Below are 21,189 nucleotides of genomic sequence, written 5' to 3'. Positions count from 1 at the left end.
CAAGTCTTGTCTTATGTTTCCAGTCTTTGGCAATACTGACCTGTTACTAAAATGCATTCCTATTCACAATAAAACCTACACAAGATTAAATACATATTTACAACATAGGTTCAAAAAAATGTATGCATCTTTGCATCTGATGTTAAAATGAATCTTTGACCTTTGTGCTTAAATTGGAAATGCCCTTCAGTTCAGCAAATGATTTCAGTCAACAAACCTTTTAACAGCTCGAGGCAAAGCCTGGACAATAAATATGTGCATTAGTTTTTAGCTGAACTAAAGAATCAACTTAAGTGAATGGAAACTGCATTGCAGGCTGGCAAATGAGCTCCAGTTCGTTTTCCGTAATGGCAGCTATCTATCATGCCATTTCTTTGATTATTTTATGCAGATTTTTGTTGTTACGCTAAAGCCATTCTTGCTCATCCCATTTCTGTTTCGCTGAGTTGCAGTTCTGGAAGCCAACAGCCAGTCTGAATTTCATCAACCTTCAGTTGGTTGATAACGCAATCATGCTTCAACCCTCGACGGGCTTTTACTGCTTGTTTCCAAGTTTAAAAAGGAGAAGTACCATCAGGGAAGTGGTCAACTTCAACACTGAAAAAGATTAAAGCTATGAACTTTCTATGTGGGACAGTTTGATCCCTAGAAAAAATGGATGGCTCTTAAAAAGATGAACTTTCCTTGAAATGTTTAACCTAATGGTGTTATGATTTCAAAAACACACAAGAACAGGAGACATTTTTATGTTTATTTTTGTTAGATGTCTGCTTTGGGCCCTAAAAATAAGTAGATTAACACTTTATGCATACATTTAATCGGGAAGAAATCTTTAAAAGAAATGGTTTCTAATTTTGTTATCAGAATAAATACCCACAAATCCTGCTGCTTTTTTGGATTTTAAGATTCTACCATTTCTTTTTTGTTTGGGTTTTTGTTTGTTTGTTTGTTTGTTTGTTTTTAGAGTATCCTCTCACTTATTCAAAAAATCTAATTTCAGACATTTAAAATTTTATTCTCAAAATAACATTTCCTTCAGTCATTATGAAACTGATCCCTTTCTTTTCAAATTTATGTGCTCAACATAATTTCTTATTTATAAAACTTTCTATTTCCCCCAGTAGATTTAGACTGGACAATCGTCTTTTTATATTTCTGTTTCTTTTTTGAATATGACATAAAGAAATCATTAAATGCAAGAGGTAAAAAAGAAACAATCACGTCCTTCCAAGAGAATTAGTTAAATGTATCTGACTTGAATATGACACTGAATATTCAGGTAAATTCATACAGTTTCATGCAGCATATAAACTATTAATAATTGCATTCAAAAAGCATATTATCTCTCCACCGAACAACATGCATCAAACAGGAGCAGTGACGCCAACAGAGCGATTTCTTGATGAACTAGTTCAGACAGCAACCCAGATACAATGGGGAAGAAAAGGGATGGGAGCCAAAGAGAGAAACGGAAGGACTGAATGAAAACTGCAAGAAAGAAGGACAGCGAAAGAAAGCAATAAAAGAGTGATGGGATTAAGTGACATAAAAATGATTGATGGCGAAGAGAGAGGTGGAAGGAGTAAAGCCTGATGGGCTTGAAGAGAAGATGAGTGAAAACACGACAAAAGTAGAGAGGGGAAGAATGCTCAGAATGTCAATTAATGTTATGATGATGGGCAGGATTGAGAAAATGGAAAAACATTTTTTTCCACTCATACAGAAAGCTTGAACTCTCACTTGGGCTCAACGTGTAGCTTACAACCAAATCTATAAGGAGGCGTCACATAAAGAGGCGTATTTGGAGCACCCAAACAAAGATAAAAGGGAGGAAAGTTTAAAATAAAATAAAAGAATTTTTTAATAATGCCAAAAACACATAATTTATAATGTACTTCAAAAATCACAAATATGGAAAGAGACTCTATAGAGCTGCATCAACCTCCAATAAACTTAGTTTTTCTTTTAAAGCTGTGATAGAACAAAGATAAAACGGAGGAAAGTTTAAAATAAAACAAAATTAATTCTTAATAATGTCAAAAACAATTGCATTTATAAAGTTCAAACCCAAATTCATGAACTCAAAACATCAAAACCTACTGAATCTAAAATCACCAAAGGGTTTATCAGCGTCTGTCTGGAATCAAACCTGTATTAGATTTAAGGGGAAAGTTTAGAGTGAGAAAAAGGTGAAATCAAACAGAAGAATCATCATAGGGAAAACAAGAGGAGACACATTTTTTGGCTGTCAGATTCCAGCACTGGATAGTTAAGTCTCATAAGGAGTGCCTTACTTTGAATAAGAGTACACAAGGGTAACCTAACATTATATAATAACTGCTTTGCAATATTTACCTATTCATTTACCAAACCTACAACTGCTCTGTTCACACTTTATCAATATTATATTTTCACACCAGCAGATCATACCTCAATGTACATAAGATCACTTTATTGTATATATATTTTTGTTTTAGTCTGATTTTGTACACTTACTTATACACCTTTTCCTTCTTTTGCACCTCCCATTGCTTATTAGAGCTGATGTCAGAGGTGAATTTCTCTGTTGTGAGATCAATAAAGTCTTATCTGTGTTTTTCTTGGAACCATCTTGTGCATCTGTTCTTCAGCGATCAGCTCCCTCTCTGTCATAGGGAGAGGTACAGTATGTCTGCATCATCAGCAATTCCATCTTTCCTAAAGGGACACCCCAAAAAAGAAAAAACATGGATTATGGCACAATCTCTGGTAATACAGATCTTTTGGGTATTCAGAACCAAGTAAGAAAAGTAATATTGCTGGATGAGCTGCTTGTAGTTTCCCCACACCAGGTGTGTAAAGGCAACATGGCTAAGACCTTGCTGATACTTGAATAAAGACAAAAAAATATATGTAATAAAAACAACAAAACTGAATCTGTATATTGATCAGGCCAAAGCAAAGAGCTTATTTGAAGGATGTTCCCTGTCTTGTCAGTCATCGCTAGTAGACCCATCACTGATTTATCATCTGGCACTAACCCCCCCCCCCCCCCCCCCCCCCCCCCCCCCCCCCCGAAGACTTCACACAGCTTGAGCTTCCTTAGAGACTCTCAGAAATGTTATATAATGTCTTTAAAGGCTTTAAGGGAGAGAAAATCACAGAACAGTGGATAATGTGCAGTACCAATACATGAAAGAGGATTTAATTCAAGGTCTAAGACAAATGCAAACTGATTAAGGGTAAAGAAATCAATCTATTGTTTTTAGGAAGATAATTTGCTGAATGAACATAACCTACTAGCTCACAGTAAGGTCAGGATGAAAGTCATCTTTCTTAGCATATATATATCCTGGATGTTTTAGTTCTCTCTTTTTTTATCTCTTTCTCAACACACTGGGGTCAAATGGTAGCTCATTAGCAAGTATATGCAGACCTTTGACATGCTGAGGAGGTAGTAACTACCTCCAGGGAGACGACTTAAACATGATAGCAGCCCTTGAGGACTGAATTTGGACACCACTGTTTTACAGATTAGCATGAAAGTGTGAAAAACCCAGGGCAGAAATTATTTGTAGTTTATACATTTCATTAAGACATGAGTTGTTGCCATGTGGTCAAGTTGTTGAGTAGGATGAGTTCTCAAAGCAGAGCTTTATAGACCCAACCCTAACCTAAACTAACCTAACTAAATTAACATCTCTGTTGGATAATGTCTCCCACCCCATACATGAAGCAGTTGCAGAACTGGAGAGCTCCTTCAGTGACAGACTGCTACACCCTAAAAGCACCAGAGAGCATTATCAAAGATCCTTCCTCCCGGCAGCTGGAAGACTCTATAACCACCACTGTTTCCAACAGCCTCAATAAGTTGTTAACTTCATGCTAATTTTGCACAGTTTCTACCTTAGTCAGTTAAATAAGATAATGCTGTGTTTTGCACATCTCTGATGTTGCTATTTTCAAATATCCATTACTGTATAACATGTCCATAGCTGTATATTGTTTATTCTCCAGGTGCATGGTTTTTATATTGTTAAAACCCTTTACAGTACAGTACTTTATTGTTTATCTTTTAACTCTTCACTATTGTTATTCTTATACATTTTTCTAAGGTCCACATTTGTGTGACTCTTTTTGCTGATGTAAACACTAGAATCTACCTATTTCGGGACAATAAAAGGATTTTCTATTCTATCCCATAGTGCACGTGTGAGGAGTATCAAGACACTCTTTTATGTTTTAGGTTAGTTTTTGAATAGAAATATTAATCAAAATAGCTGTCCTTTTGTTTGGTGGAAGTTCTAAGCTACTGTAACGTCCATTACAGACTGTGTATATTTGGATGAAGAGCGATTCTACACGTCACTACATCTATTGGTTTACAAGGTTCTGTAAAATTACTCTGAAAATTTTGCAGCAATGTACTGATATTAGTGTCAACAATATTGCTTAAGGACCCAAATCCAGAGATGAATGAAGCAGAGATGAGTTCTTGTTGATTTAATAAATAACTGGGGCAGATATCCAAAAATGCAAAATACAAAGAACTGAAAAAAACACAAAAACATCAGGGAAAACTCACATGGGGAGCCAGAGACAGATGAGAAGGAGGGGAGCAACTAACAACAACAAGGAACCAGCACTGAGTGACTGCAGAGGTGGAGTATTTAAGGGGAACAGAACAAAGGATGGGCTAATGAGCCGAATATGGAGCAGGTGTGAGTGAAACTAACTAGAAGGAAGCCAAGAGGAAAGGAAACAAGCACAAGGGGGCAACAGATAGTAACTAAAGACTCCTTGAATATAATGGAAAATAAAGCAAAGATCAACAAAACAGAATAACTAATTACTGAAAACTCAGAGTCCCAAAACGGGAGAACCATAACAATTAGACTTTTTTTGCACAATTAAAATCTGAAGTATTTTCAAAGGAGAGATTTTCAGTTCTTTATCCTGAGTAGATTTTTGACCAAGTCATGAAGTCAAAGATTATGAAGTCAGAGACTGGATCATTCAATTGTCCTTTTTGTGTCCATATTATAGCAAATAAAACCCATTCTAATCAATGCGGTAGTTTACATTTTGTTCATGACTTATAGTCCTCCTACACCATCTATCAAAGATAAGGATGGAATCTAGTTTGTGTTGATTATGGAGCGAAACACACATTTACAAACACGAGATGAGATATTGAGACACTGGAAGGGTAATTTGGATCAGGTACATTTTGAAATAGAGGGAATAGAAGATTTTTTTTTTAAGACTTGAGGAACTTGGACTGTTCTCCCTGCTGCCATCTGAGAAGATGCTTTGCAGCATTCGATGCAGGACCTGCAGGTTCTGCAACAGCTTTTTCTCAGACAGGTGAACTATTGAAACTCTAATCCAGACTCTGCATCACACTACATCAAACATAATATTTGCACTAAACGGCTGATGTTTTTCATAATCCATTTAAATAAAACACAACTCGATGTTCTACTGCATTTCTCACCATATTTATTTCATTTGCACTGCACTGAACCCTTCCATGTCAATGCCTTTTGCACCATGACTCTAAACTGATTTTCTTTCTCTCCTACACTGTTTAAATTCTGATCACTTTTGCACTGTATAAATGGAAATGTTCATTTCACTGTTTTAAGCTGGCTGCTCTTTCATTGTTGAAAGCTGTATGCATTTACATTTAATTTAACAATAGAATGGAATAGAAAATCCCTTTATTGTCCCACTGTGGGGAAATGCTGGTTTACAGCAGCAAAAAGATTATAGAAAAAATAGTAACAAAAATGTGTACCTTCGAAAAATGTATAAGAATAACATAATAGTGAAGCAGGAATAGTCTGGTCTGACTTGATCTGACTTGATTGGCTTGATCTGCTTCTGCAAAAGTCCACCTCTAGCTCCTTGGCACCAGACCACAAAGTTCTGGGTCCACTGTCTGTACTCTGAGTCGTCTCCACCTGAAATGAGGCCAACTATGGCAGAATCGTCAGAGAACTTCTGAAGGTGGTCATCATTCTACATACACTCTGTATAAGTTTAAGTCTAACAATGAGTGTAATTAAATCTAAATCTGTATCCATGAATGGATGACATTGCTGCAGCAGAGTCATTTGTTGATCATCACTGACAGTCGATCTTTTCCATACATTAGTTTTATGTTCTGACTGTTTTTCTTCAGCTTCTTATATCTACCATTATTACTTAAGTGTAAATTGGATTATTTCTCTTAATTTGATCCATATTTTAACTTCTATCATCCCAGATAGCTGGAAAATAACATCTACCTACCTATACCCATACTTACAGTTAGAGAGCTAGCGCTTTTTAGATGCAGTTTAAGTTCACATCTGGAAACAGTCCATTTTGAATAACTTGAGTTCTTTACAGTATGTGCCGATGACATCACACAAAAATCTGGATCTGATTCTAACTTCCTGAACTAATCAAAGTATGTCCCTGTGAAACCATAAAGCAACAGTAATGAAAGACATTTAGGAGCACACACCTCTGAGAGGATGTGACTTTCATGTGCAAGGCAGGATCTCAACACCAGTCTGACCCCTTGATTATATGGGAGGGATGAAAGAAGGCAGGGGGGGCGTCTGTGGCTTTCAGTTTAACATGATGGAGCGCAGGAGGAGGAGGTGTGAGAGCGGCAACATGTGTCCACTGAAGGACAGGAAGAGCTTTATAACAGTCTGCAGTCCATCCATCCCTCATCCATCCCTCATCCATCCATCCATCCATCCATCCATCCATCCATCCATCCATCCATCCATCCATCCATCCATCCATCCATCCATCCATCCATCCATCCATCCATCCATCCCTTTACTGATGCTCTGACTTTTATTGGTCCAGATAATTTGTCTTTTGTTCAAACCATATTAGGCACACTGGGGTGTCTCTGTTCTTTTTAAACTATAGCTTAGAATAACTTTTTTTGTTTTTTCCAACACATTATTTTGAAGAGAAGCTGGGTCATAGAGTAGCCAGTAGCCCATGGGTGGAGTAGAATAAATTAGTAAGCTGCCATATGTCAGCCTTGTGATCACAGAGTGACTTTGCTTCACAGTGAGGGAGTGGTTTTAAATGAGCATGTTCATAGAGGCATGATGAAAGAGTCAAATACTCCGACTGGAGGAGTGTATATTTACACTGGTTGCAGTTGGTCTTTTTAAGTCTTGGTTCCTATTTTGAGACTGGATGTAGTATGTAAAAAAAAAAAAAAGATATACATATATTTTAATTTTATTGCACTTACTATCATCTTTGCAGATCTTCTAGCTATTTGTATTCCTCAAATCTCACTGCCTGTTTTTGCTCTTGATCATTCATCTGTTGCTCTTTAATTCCCGCCTGTTGGCTCTCTCTTTGTGTCTCGAACATTTCTTGTCCAACTTGGCTGGAGTTTAGATGCTCCTCCAACTGTTTCAGAAATAGGGAATATCTTTTTTAGACCTGTCAGAAAACATGTCAGGGAAATTATAAATACGTTTTCAGCTAAACACTTCAGCACTAACAACGAGTATTCAGGTTGTAATTTCGGCTCTGTGATACGTCTTGGTGAAAGTTTTTTTGTTATACAATTATTGACATAAACATTGCATGTTGGCTAACTCAGCAACATGCTGTGTTAATAGGATGAACATGCATGCTGAATACTAATTTTTTGTTCCTTTCTGATGAATCAGTGACAAACAGGATTAGAAATTTTTTTAGACACTTTTTCCAAAATAGCAAAGGGAAAACATTTCATAACAGAACCAACAGCAACACATGAAAAAAAAACAACTGCTGAATAAAACAAAGCAAAATCAGAAATACATAATCCCAGTGAGCCTAAGGCTCAACACAGTATAATGCTGCCACCACCATGTTTAATAGTAGGGACTGCAAAGGCAGTTAGTTTTCTGTTTTATATGATCAGAAAAGTTCTAATTTAGATTTGTCTGACCATGGCACCTTCTTCATTTTTATTGTTTCTTTCAACATTAGGCTTTTGTAATTACTTTTTTATTAAGTTTAATTCCTTTTTATTCTATTTTGTATTTATACTGAGATTAGATCTCTTTACAGTCATGCTCTAATCTGTTTTAGGGCCCTCACATAAAATCCTGAGAATAAAACTCTAAAGTTGAGACAATGTGGCAAAGATCAAGTGGTACTAACACCTCCAAGACTCTGTATCTTCCTCTGTTAAAACCCCAGTGCGCAAACTGGAAAAGAAAAACATTTTAAAGGGCAAAGAGAAAGAAGCTGCAGCAGAGCCACATGGTCAGCATCCTGGCATTAAATTGAAAGGAACATTTTGAGGGGAAGCTTAGGAACAGGGCTGCGCTCGTTCTCAAACAACCACACACATAGACAGAAACACACACGCACTGAGTGGTGGTTTGGAGACAGTGTGGGAGTGCATACGCCTCCGCTTCCCGAAATAACCCCCCAGATGAGGGGCAGGGAGGCAGGGTGAGGTTGGTTCAGAGAGATATAAATGGATGTTAATTGTATGGCTCTCTCAGATTGCTTTCAAGCCAAAGCACAGACTTATAAGCTTCCATACTCTCTAAGTTTAAAGATTTTTCTCTCTCCCTTGCATGCTCATCATGGGTGGCAGCTTTAATGCCAATGTGTGCATTCACATCAGATTAAAATGGGTAGTAATTTTAGGGCTCTGGAATAAAGTTGAAATCCAAGCAGAACTCTCGTGTAATATTTCCTGTTAATCCCTCCAAGAATAGAGAGCAGAGGAAGGCACAGGGACTATGATTTCCAAAAGCTTCTTCCATAAGAGTTTGAGAAGATGACTGTGCAGACTCTCCCCTGTTTGTCTGGGCTTAGAGACTCGCATTATTTCTGTTTGGATGCATCCAGTCAGAGGAAGCTGCATCACTATGGCACAGCTTTATGCAAACACAGTTGGTTTCTCCTTTTCAAGTGTCAATTAAAGACTAAGGAAAATAAAAATAGATGAATTTAGCCTTCAAACCTCCCAGGAGGCTATTAAATGTGTAGAGGATTAGAAGAGGAGCAGAAGAGTCTCTAAATATATACAGTTGATAATTGCATGCTTGAATGTTTCACCTTTGATGTGAACAAGCAGCAATCAACAAGAAAACAGAATATTTTGAATCCAATACAACATACAAAAAAAATATATCTGTGCTGTCATATATATGCGATGCTAAAATATATGTTTTTGTGTGTTATCCATTGCTTAGTATTTTGTCAAATAGATAAGCATAGAAGATGTGAAGCAAGATTACCAGGAAGAAACAAAGCAGCCAAATTTATAGTCAAACCACTCCCCCTTTTGGTCATCTAGGGAACTACAAGTTGAATTTTTCCTCTTCTCACCCTTTCTTTTGCTACTGTGAAATTAACATAATTAACACAAATGTCACAAAAAAAGCCTTCTTTTTTTTGCATCAATGGTTACAATTTATCATTTGTTCTTAAGCATAAACTTTATCTAAAAAGGGACAGACTATATTTTGAACATATTTGACCATTTAATGCACAGTACCAGATTATGGCTTTTTGTACATTCACATCTGCAACAAAGGTTTCATGGAGGAGGCCCAGAGGGAGACCCAGGAAATGTTGGAGGGACTATGTTTCTCTCCTGGCCTGGAGCGCCTTGGGATTCCCCTGGAGGAGCTGGCCCAAGTGGCTGGGGAGAGGGACGTCTGGGCCTCCCTACTGAAGCTGCTACTGCTGCAACCCGACCCTGGATAAGCGGAAGAAGATGGATGGATGGACATCTGCAGTCTCAAGTTTACAATGAAAATATTATAAACGGAGGCTCTTGGATTTCTTACAAAGAAGTTGACAGTAGAGAAATTAATTGTTAATTGTTACAGAAAATGTATCTACACCCTAACATATTTCGCGTTTTTTAACTAAAGGTTATAAAACACCAAAAGCGGGCCTCTCTGGAAAACCAGGCCTCATGTATTAGTGGCATCTGTTTAAATGAAAGTTATGAATGGTTAAACCATGTCTTAGATGTAACAATAGTACAGTAACAGCCTTTTTCTCCCATGATTTTTATTACTTTTCAATGTCTCCTGAGTTTGCAGAGAATTTGTATAAAGGCAATCTCCTGTTCTGCATCATTTATTATTCCTGGGGTAGGCTACACTCCAGCACAAACTCGATTTCTTGTTTGCAGGTTTGAATTTTACATCTGTTTCCTTTTAAAAGCCAATATTACTTTTAGGATTATTGTGCTGTTAGTTTATTCAGCTGAAGTCTTGTGTCTATTTTCCGGGTCTTTCATGTTAATGAGACCACCGGTCTAAAACACTGCAGGTCTAATTTTTCTCAGAATATTGAACACTTTCTTAACTGAGCCAGTATTAATGATTCATAGAAAAGACCAGGTCAAAATGGCCTCCATACCCGAGATCTTCTGCTGGCCATAAGAAAACAAAGGCCAGTGCAACATTTATCAAAAACATATTGATGATTCCAAAGAATTGTTTTCTGTATCAGTGTCAGAATTAGAAGGATTCTATGACACTGTGCACGTTGGGTCCTGCTGCAATAAAGCATCCCTGAACCATGACACTTCCATCTGTGCTAAACGGCTCTTCTCGTGGAATGCCTCACCTGCTTAATGCCAAACATATTCTGTGTTTTTGTTTCCAAATGCTAAACTTTTACACTCATCTCTCCAGAGGACATTTCTCCAGAGGCTTTATGAACTCATTTGAAAACGTTCAGTCATGTTTACAGAGTTTCATTAACAGGAGTTTCTTTTGCAATCCTCTAGTCAAAATGTATCGTATGCATCTGCTTATTGATTTATAACTATGTACATTTACTAGAATATCCGAAGCCTGCTGCATGTCTCTTGAAAGGAGCATTTCTGGAGACTTCCTCTAGTATCTGTTAGAGTGAACTTGGTTGCACAGCAGGAGAATTTTTGCCTTTCTAAAACAAGCAGGAGCAAAATAGAGTGACACAGGACTTAACATTAACATATGATGCTGTTATGTGCACCCTATATGGTACACTTAAGTGATTTTATCCAATTTAACTGTTAATTAAGATATGTAAGTCTTAGGCAGCTTCTCATTAAATTTAACAAATCTTACTTTTTGTGTTTATTTTTGAATTAAGTGCCTCTAAAAATGTATTAAATATACTGGCTTTATAATACTATTCTATTTTTTCATGACGTGGTATCTCTTAAACACATAATTCTAATGGGGTAGAATTTGATATTGTGTAATAGGCTGATTATATGAACATTATTTCAAAATTGACTGTCAGTCTCCATATTAGGATGAAGTACCATTAGAAAATACCCCATAAGCATGTAGATTACTTTTAGACACAAATTACAGCATAAATATTTTCACTATTACAAGTCATTTTATTTTTTTAGATGATGTCATGATATTAATGTTTTTTTTTTTCATTTGTATTCTTTTTTCAAATACAAAACAGAGAGGAAAACAACACAAAAACAAAACAAATAACTTTTTTTTCTCGTTGTAATTAATAAAAATAATAAGAAAAAACTGTTGTAGTACCTGTTCCTTTTCAAACATCTTAAAAGAAAGAACAGGTGCTTTATGAATGGATATAAACCCCAGTCTTCACCAGACTAATTACTATAATACCATGTCCAATAATATCCAACAACATCTTGTCTTATCCATAAACAATTCATCACTTTTGTTGTAACATTCCAATATTTTTTTACTTATACAGTTTCTTAAATTTACAAACACACTTGTATATCACTTTAGTTCAGAATCCACAGTGTTTCACATCTTAACTACATAGACAGTCACACACATGTTTCAAGTTTTAAAATGAAACTAACTTCTCTGGCCATTTCCTGATACACATGTAAAAAGATTTATATATATATATATATATATATATATATATATATATATATATATATATATATATATATATATATATATATATATATATATATATATATATATAGTTAGCATTCTCTGTTTTGCTTTTCATATAATAATAAAAATATTTGTATCAACAATCAATCTTTCAGTTAAAACATCAGTTTGCGTGTAATAAATGAAATGATGTGATGAGTTACTGACATAACAATTTTCAATTAATTTCTTCTTTATTCGATTTTTGGTCTCGTGTTTTGTTGCGTGTACTTTTACCATTTAAATATTGGCAGGTGATTTGTTTTTTTGTTTTTGTTTTTTCTTTTTTCTTAACGTTTGTTTATGAAAAAATGTTAATTTTATTTTTTAATTTTTATTTTTTTTCCAGACATACAAGTATATAATAAAGACAGTATATGTCCATATAACATAAATTAAAACAGTCTGAAAAAGGGTGTATTGGCAGAAGCAAGAAGCTTACAATGCCCACCCTCCATAGGCAATTTACATTGGACAGAAGAAAAATAAGATAAAAAAGATGGCTACCGTTTATTATCAACGTATGAATTTAGGAAAAAATATTATTCTACAATAATAACATTATTTTTAGGAAAAAGAAAGGGAAAAAAAAGGTAACGCACCCAATATCTTACTTCACTTAATTGCATTCACATTTTTCATAATTTTTGTCTTATTATTCTAAATATGTTTTTTAACCTTGTTAATGTGGTACAATCTTTTAGCTCCGGATCTAATATGTTCCACAAATCAACCCCAACAAAAGAAAATTAGGCTACGAAACAAACTAAATGTGGGTGCGCGTCTACTCTCCGTATTACGCTAAAGCCGATCGACATTTTTTTTCTCCCTCACTAACTTTATTTACACCACGGAACGTACAGACCAAGCACCTTGCGCGAAGAGACAAACAAGTCCCGGTTCGCAACAGTGACGTCAGCACGCAGCGGAGTGGCGGTGACGCGCAGCGATTGGGTGAGCCCGGGAGCTAAAGTGTATAGAGTAAAAAAAAAAAGAAAAAGGAGACGCGGGGCATGTGGATGGTCGTTTGGTGCATGGCGCGTGTTTTGAAGCTGCTTATGGAGAAATGTCTTGGGCCGTGAGTAGTGAGGAAACAGGAAGCGATTCTTGTGGGATGGAAGAGGGAAATAGTGACAATGAAGGTTGGAAGATAGCAACATCAAAAAATGAGAAAAAGCGGAAAAAACAGAGATCAGTTCAAGGGGAATCTAGTTCAGAACAATCCAGTGATGATCATTCCATACATTCCACAGCACAACAAAATGAATTCAAAGTCATATTCAAAGTCGTTAATCAGGCAGACTCTTTTACAAATTGGAATCCGGTTCACTTAACAAAAACCATCAATAAACTTGTCGGAGAAGTCAGAGGTGCCAGAATTCTGTACAGTGGAGACCTGCTAATTAACTGCAGAGACAGCGCCCAGCAAGGCAAAGCAATACGTATCAACAAAATTGACGGGATAAGAGTTCAGTGCAGCCTAATGGAGAACAAAAAGATCAGCAGGGGAGTCATTGGAGGAGTTCCTCTAAAAATTTCTGAAAAAGAGATTCTGGAAAACATAAGCGGTGCAAAAGTAAAAGAAGTAAAACGGTTAAAAACAACAAGAAACGGAGAAAGATCTGACAGTTTATCTGTGCTAATTAAATTCGAAGAAGAGCAATTACCAAGCAAAGTATTCATCGGTTACATAAGCTATAATGTCAAAATCTACAATCCTCCACCATTGAGATGTTTCAAATGCCAAAAATTCGGTCACGTTGCAGCAGTTTGTAAAGGGAAACAGAGGTGTGGAAGGTGTGCAGGAGAACATGAGTACGGAAAATGTGGAAAAGAAGCTAAAATAAAATGCTGTAATTGTGGTGGAGAACATACTGCTGCCTATCGCGGCTGTGAAGCAAGCAAAAGGTCTGAGGAAATTAAAAAAATGAAATTTGAGCTCGGAATAACCTACGCTGAAGCTGCAAAAAGGATCCCATCTCAGTCAGAAAAACCCAAACCTACAGTTCAACACACAGGCAAATTCCAAACCTCTAGAGAAATCTCCAAAAATTAATGAAGACTCACTTATTGTTAAAAAGACAAATTTTGTTCTTTTCATGGTAGAAGTAATTAATTGTACTGCACAGACAACAAAAAAAACGGAAAAAATCAAAATAATAGTGAAGGCTGCAGAAAAATATCTGGACATTAAAGATTTGAACTGGGAGATGGTTGGAAGTATGATGGGAGGACCGATGGGACCATCAGAAACTGGCAGAGTTAAGATGACCTAGAGTAAATTAAAATTATATGGGCAAATGTGATTTAGTATTATGTTGGTTTAAGTTACACAGGTTTTTTTTTTTTTTTTTTTTTTTTTTTTTTTTTTTTTTTTTTTTTTTTTGGGGGGGGGGGGGGTGAATCGTTTCCTGTTATCTTGCTTTACTCCATATCAGTTGGTGGCGGTAATGCACAATTCACAAGTCTGCCAACCGCCATAAAATCCCATAAGAAGAAGAAGAAGAAGAAAAAAGAAAAAGGAGACACGGATGAGAACAACAACAGCTGCCGCCGAATGAAGCCAGCTAAAGTCACAGCCTCGCTCCTATGGCTCAGTCGGTAGAGACCTCGGGTAAGGAACCGTCTTTAAAAGCCGTAGTTAGCGGAGAATGGCCGCAGCAGCTTCCTTCCTGTACGAAGTTTCTTTTGTCTTCCTCCGACAACAACAACAAAACAAGAGAGCCAGTGTTCACATGAGTGAACAACATTTTATGTCCCCGCTAACAAATATGTTAAAGCAAATTGTCAAATAACAGACTTATTAAAGCGTGCTAAGAGGGAAATTGGTTTGTTTTTGCGCGGCCGTTTGTTGGCAAAACCTTTGGACCAGTTTATGGGGGAGAAGCTGATAGGCAGCTGGGTGTGTTATCAGGTGGTTCCCTCACAGAAACAATCATTGAAATGCCATCATATGTGCCCTGTGTGCTGGGATAGTGTTATAAAAGGGAGAACGTTAAAGAGCAACTGGTTAGAGCCACTTTATCAACTCTACCGGTCCTCCACAAAAAAATAGCAACCACAGTTTATTTTTGTATCTCTGCTTTTTTTTTCTATTTCTGTTTCTGTCTGCTTGAACCACAGTCATCCTCAGCAGATGGCCGCTCACACTGACCCTGGTTCTGCTGGAGGTTTCTTCCTGTTAAAAGGGAGTTTTTCCTCTCCACTGTCGCTACAAGCATGCTTAGTATGAGGGATTGCATCCCAGTCAATGAGTCCATGCAATTAACTGGTTTTCATTAGATTGAAAACCATCTGACTGTATGATCTGGTTGAACTGTAAAGTTCCTTGAGATGACGCGTTGTGAATTGGCGTTATAGAAATAAACTGAATTGAATTGAAAAATGCTGCTGAATCAGGGGGTGTCTATGGTACATTGACTTCCAAAGGTCAAAATAAGTGCAGCATGAAAATCAACATAGATTGGTTCAATTAAATTCTGTTAAAAATTTCATTAAAACTAAAATTTAACAAAAAAAAAAAAATAACAATAATCAAGTTAGCGATGTAATTATATGGTCTGATTCAGAGCAAGATGCATAAAGTCCAGATCAGTTGAAATTATTACTCAGCATTTTTAAATAAAGTTGATAATTTAACTCTAATTACAAAAAATAACATGACGGATAATAAATAAGGAAAGTTGAAGTGCTGACCCAGGTGCACTCTCTATAGGATCTGAAAAATTCTGCTTTCTTTTCTTGATTTAACTTCTTAAATGTGTCTTTTCTTTTCCCAGATCCTATTATGGCTGCAACCTTTACCATTTCAGACAGCGACACTGAGCCATCAGAGGAGGTGGAGGAAACAAGAAACAAGGAGCCAAGGATACGAAACAGTGGGAAAAGTAGGCAACCGGAGGAGATTTTTTAGGGAAATGTGGAGTGGGGTGTAGAGGCTGTACACTGGGTAATTGTTAAGGCTAAAAATAGATGAAAAGTCCCCATCTGAGATGTTTGCAGTTATACTTATAGCTGCAAACTGTTGCATTAGTCTGTATTAGTCTTTATGCTTGAACATTTCTGAAGAAGTAATTAAAAATCAAATCATGTGGCGAAAAAATTTTAGACCAATTACTGCATTTTTTTAATGTATTAATAGACGCAACAGCTCTAACATTTAACTATCTCATCTGTGTCACTCTCCTTTAATGCTTTTACCGAAACCTTTTGCTGTTTTCTCTCTCAAATGCTGCGAAACCTGTTTTTCCTCCATCTAAAAAAAACCTCTCAACAATTCAGGGCTGCTTAAATCTCTGATCTTGCAGATTTCCATTGCTTTGTTTTATCTGCTAATGCCTCAATGGAGGTACATTAAGGAATAATCTAGAACCCTTTTTTTTGGCTTTTAACTTTCACTTTGCAGCACATCGTCGGATCAGACTGAGCTCGGAGTCTCACGCATTCACCAGAGAGGAGGAGGCCAGGGGGGAGGAGGAGGTCGGGACTCCCACTGAGGGCTATCCATTCAGGGGCCGATCTAATTCAGCTCCTCCGGCTCTGTGGGCTGCCAAGAAGTACGGCCGGCAGCTTCGAAGGATGAGTGATGAGTTTGTCACCCTGCTTGATAAAGGGGTAAGAGTGAGACTATAGTGAGTGTTGTAGGCCTGGCTTTCAACTTTAAACGGATTTGCTCTGCTTTTTGTTTCCCAGGAGTTGAGGAAGGTGAGCAGCACGGGGACGAACAGACCAATACGCCATTCCAAGAGCTGGTGGAGCTACCTTTTCAGTCACCAGGAGATGGAGGGAGAGAACAGTCACCATGAAAACCACACGCAATGCACTGAACAAAGAGGAGAATAAGAGTTAAACAAGGTTCTGATAGTGGGGAAAAAACGACGACCACTAAACAATCTGACCTGTGACTGGAAAAAGGCTTCCAGGTATAAGGACTTGGTTAAATAGGACGTTTATAACTTTTGCTATATACGTTTACTTTTTTTTGGAAGTGTAAGAAGTGATTTAAACATGTTTGGCTGTTTTTTTGTGTTTTAGGGAAAGAAAGTCAAAATCCGGCAAGGCGAGATGATATCCTGAAAAAAAAAAATTATATAGATATAATAATTTTTTTTTAGCCTGGTTATTGGATCAGTTTTCTCCTTCTCCACTTCATGCCCCCTAGCTGTAGGATTGCTGGATATCAGGGACAAATGCAGCTGCAGCGTTATTACTGAATGCTTTAGTCTTGACTGCAGTTAACCAACATGTTCTTCCCTTTTCTTCGTTTTTCCATCATCATCTTGTTCTTCCTGCAGAGCTTTAGCACATTGGTCACTGAAATTAAGAGCTAGTGCTTGTGTCAAAAAACATGTAAAGTCCATGAAAAGTATCAAATCTATTACCCACATTCAAAATATATTTGAATAGTACTTGAAATTCATATTAGAAGTCGAGGATTGTCACCTTTTAAATCCAGATATTACTTGTTATCAGGAACATTGTGCATTCATTACCGTTTCATCCGTATACCTACATACCTATCAGTTTTATTTAAGTTTTTTTTTTAACATTGATTATAATTTACTGTGATGTATTATGGAGGTACACGTTCTGAAAAATACTTAGAATTCAAGTAAATTAGGTTTTCTGCCCCTAAAGGTTTGCTATCATTCCCAATTTCAATTGGTTGTGATTCAATACCTAAATTTAACATTCAGTTGTTATAAAATATGACCTGGATCAAACCAGAATAACTCAGCCTTGTTCTGCTGGTCGATCCTGTTTTTTTCTTTTCTTTTATTGTCTTAGACACATCTCACTGTAGAGCAGACTAATTTTTCTGCAGTCAACAGCTGTCAAAGATGTGAAAAAGAAACCAAAAGACAAGCAATTAAAGGGCGTACTTTCTTCTTTTAACAAGCTTGTACTCTTGTAGCTCATGATAGTAATAGTCTTTTTTGTTGTTTAAAATAAGTGGACATGTAGAAAGAATAAAAAAGGTGACCAGAATGATAAGGGCCTTGTTACAGACTTGTAAATGCTATAAAGCAGCAATGGTAAAAAGCTATAGCGTATATGCTTCAATAAAGTCCAGGACCATGAAGAGATTTAGTCAGCTAAAAGGAAGAACGTGGGGAAAAGGAGTCTCCCCTCTGCTTTATCTGTAAGGGTTTAAACTACACATCATTATCCTCTGCTACACCAATTATACTCTGTCAATATACATTTGGTTTCCCCTATAATAAAATAATAATAATAAAGTCAGATGGAGCCAATGCTTCCCATGTAGTAAGCATTAGCTCCATCTCCTGTCAGCTGATCTCATTTAGCTCGTTACAATGCAAGTTTAGTTAATTATCAGCAGAAAAAAAAGCATTTTCTTATCCTGACACACTTTAACAGCTGTGGTCTGTAGTTGATGGCCTGGCTGTTGACTCCCTGCTTGAAACATAGCATACACAGCATTGTATCCTCATGCATTTAGTGCTGATTCACTTTATTTTTTTAAGCCAATATGCCATCTCAGGTGTGTTCAATCACAGTGTCATTTTAGAGGTGTTATTATTTACACACAGCTGTGTGATTCCATATAGAGTTGTCCAAATGTGGCAGTGCTCATCTTTTTTAGAATTGGAGAATTTGGAAGATTTGAATGACAGGTAGTGATTCATTTATCATTAAAGATTTTCAGAGTTTCTTGCTGTAAAATATGTTGATAAATTCCCTTTATGGAGTTAAAAACGATAATTTGTTTCTCCATAGTTTTGTCTGCCATGAAGACTTGCAAGTAACCTGCAGGCATTTTCTTTCTTTTTGATCACAGGAGACACAAGCACTGACCTGTTTAGATGATATTAGTAAGTACAATGTTGGATGATGGATTTTTAATTGATTGATTTAAGGAAGAGGATTAGGTCAAGGATAAAACAAATGTTTTTTTTCTGACTTTAATCTCAGAATTTTGACTTATTCTGACTTTAATTTCAGAATTAATCTGATGGACATATGGCTAATTGTAATATTCCTACTTTATTGAAGTGATAATCCTGGTCTTTGCAATAGAGTTCTAAGTAATTTGACTTTTAACTCTGAGATTAAAAGTCAGAATTCTTTTTTTTATATACAAACTTGTTCCTCTGCTTCAGAGCCTTTTCTGTGTTAAGCAATCATTATACTCGACTATCAGCAAAATGCTTTATTAGATCAAATTTATCAAAAGAACAACAATCATTTTCGTTGGACAATCTGTGATGATGCACAAATAATATCTTTAAATTAAAACTTCAGGGTTTAGATTGTAGCCGATGAAATTTAAAGCACAAACAAATCTATCTTTCTAAAGTCTCTGACCAGCAAAGGAAAAAAAAAGGAAAAACAAATATTTTTAAATGTAAATATCTTGTAAATGTTTAATTAAATTACTTTGGTGGAGGTTTTAAGCAAACTGAATTAAGCAGAAGTTTATTTAGGAGGTTTCCCAGCAGTTCAAAAAGCAATAGGCTTTGCACAATCTGTGGCTGGTGTGATAAATTTCACTGTTTTAAATGAATCGACTGCTGTAAGCCTCAATAGATGGCGGCATGAGTTTTTTTTATTATTGAAAAATAAGACGCTTTTTGTGTCCAAACGCTGCAAAGGGTTTGTTCATTAAAGTCTTTTTGTAGGCTGTTTTTATAAAAAGAAAAGTTTAAATGTGGTTTATTAAACTGATCAGTTTTGACTTGTGGGTAAAACTTCTTAAAGGACTAAGTAAGGAGCGCTGACCCAGTCCTGTGTGTTGTCTTAACATTGTTGGCACATATTTAAACAGTTTGTTAAAGCCCCTTACTGAAATCAGCATTTTTATACAGCTTGGTTTAAAGAAAAATAAAGTAAGGCCTATCTAATATCTGATTATTAATGGTGGTAAGTTTGTCCTGCTTGTGTCTTAATTGTCTTCCTCTCGGCTTGTTGGGTTGAGTTGTGAAGTGCTCGGGTTTGTCTATGATCATATTTTATGGCTCTGGTTCCGTCTTTTATAGCTTTTTTTTGCTTGGTGTGCATTTGAAACTCCAGACAATCTGAACGGTGCCACCTTGTTTAACGACTCATCCATTTACTGTACGTTTAAAGACAATAACTACTCTTCTATTTGTTAATTCACCGCTTTGGAAAGCTTTACGCCTCAGTAGTGGAGCTTGCAGAGATTACCTTGAACTCTGAGATGGACACAGGACTAGATCTGAACTGAAGCTGAGCTGGGATTGAAGTGCTTAGTAATAAAATGAGCTGCCTTGAACATTTGTTTAACCTGTGATTTGACAGCACAGAGCCAGCCTTGAACTTTTTTCCCAATCACAGCCTTAAACCACACTGTCTGTTTTACACTAGAAAGCACAGATTTAAACGTGCAAAGCGATTATAGACTCAGACTTAGCACGTCCTTGGATCAAATACCTGCTTAGGCACCAGGAGTTTGGCGTACAATTGTATTATTACTTGAATTTAAAGTTTTGTGTAAAGAAAAATGGACTATCTTTTTTTTGTCAGTTTGTAATACCTTTTGTAAATGTATTTTCTCTACAGCTGTGAAAATTGATATATGCCGTCATGAATAAATGATTTTAAGACTTGCTTAAGTCATTTTTTTCTACCCTTTAGTAAAAAAATGTTTTCAAAATTCAGACTTTTTTTTATGATCCTCACAGACTTCCTATGCAGCTTTACAAATATTGCTTCTACTGTTATTTTTTCAGGTTCAGTTGTGTGCAGGATTCAAACAGAAGAGCTTAGTCAAGGTTTTCCAACCCTACAAACATTTTCACATTTTGTTCCCTCTGAGATACAAAGAATTTTTGTTTTAATGTGAACGAGCAAAACAAAATTGACAAAAACAAGGAAGTGGAGGGAAAACCACATTTTTTTTTTTTTTTTTACATTGCAGTGGCCCGATAGGCTTTTGTTTTGTTCTTTGCAGACACTAAACTGCCTTTAATCACTAAGGCCATCATGGTTGCTGCTGTGATAAATGCTCACCTTCTCTAGCCTATTGCTCTAGATCAGGTCTGCTGCCTGCTGCTCTGGACTCATGTTGCTGTTTGGAACCTCTATGCTGGTTCCTTATAGTGGCCAAAATTATATATAGAACCAACTGATTTGATCGCTTTTTTTAAACAATATTTGAATAAATTTTCAGAACAAAAAAGAATTAAAATATCCAAAAATGTCTATTTCTTGATCGTATGTTTGGAAATTAAAGCAACATCAAAATATCAGATAATATCCTACAGAAGAAAATCTATGCTTCATCTTTATGCACGTT

The 21,189-nt window shown here is 36.4% G+C and overlaps 1 protein-coding gene across 1 annotated transcript; it reads left to right on the top strand.

The window, feature by feature from the left end:
- Positions 1-12,798: 12,798 nt before the first annotated feature.
- Positions 12,799-17,886, top strand: badb (BCL2 associated agonist of cell death b). The gene is made up of 5 exons (XM_038274782.1): positions 12,799-12,910; positions 14,432-14,523; positions 15,689-15,796; positions 16,315-16,523; positions 16,602-17,886. The coding sequence occupies exons 2-5, from the start codon at positions 14,499-14,501 to the stop codon at positions 16,749-16,751; spliced, it is 492 nt and encodes a 163-aa protein (XP_038130710.1). The 5' UTR covers positions 12,799-12,910; positions 14,432-14,498; the 3' UTR covers positions 16,752-17,886.
- Positions 17,887-21,189: the final 3,303 nt, after the last annotated feature.

This window comes from Cyprinodon tularosa, unplaced genomic scaffold, assembly GCF_016077235.1.
Source record: "Cyprinodon tularosa strain WSP-4 unplaced genomic scaffold, ASM1607723v1 ctg93, whole genome shotgun sequence".
Taxonomy (NCBI): domain Eukaryota; kingdom Metazoa; phylum Chordata; class Actinopteri; order Cyprinodontiformes; family Cyprinodontidae; genus Cyprinodon; species Cyprinodon tularosa.
The sequence above is the reverse complement of the archived record's forward strand: the minus strand, read 5'-3'. Positions and strand labels throughout refer to the sequence as shown.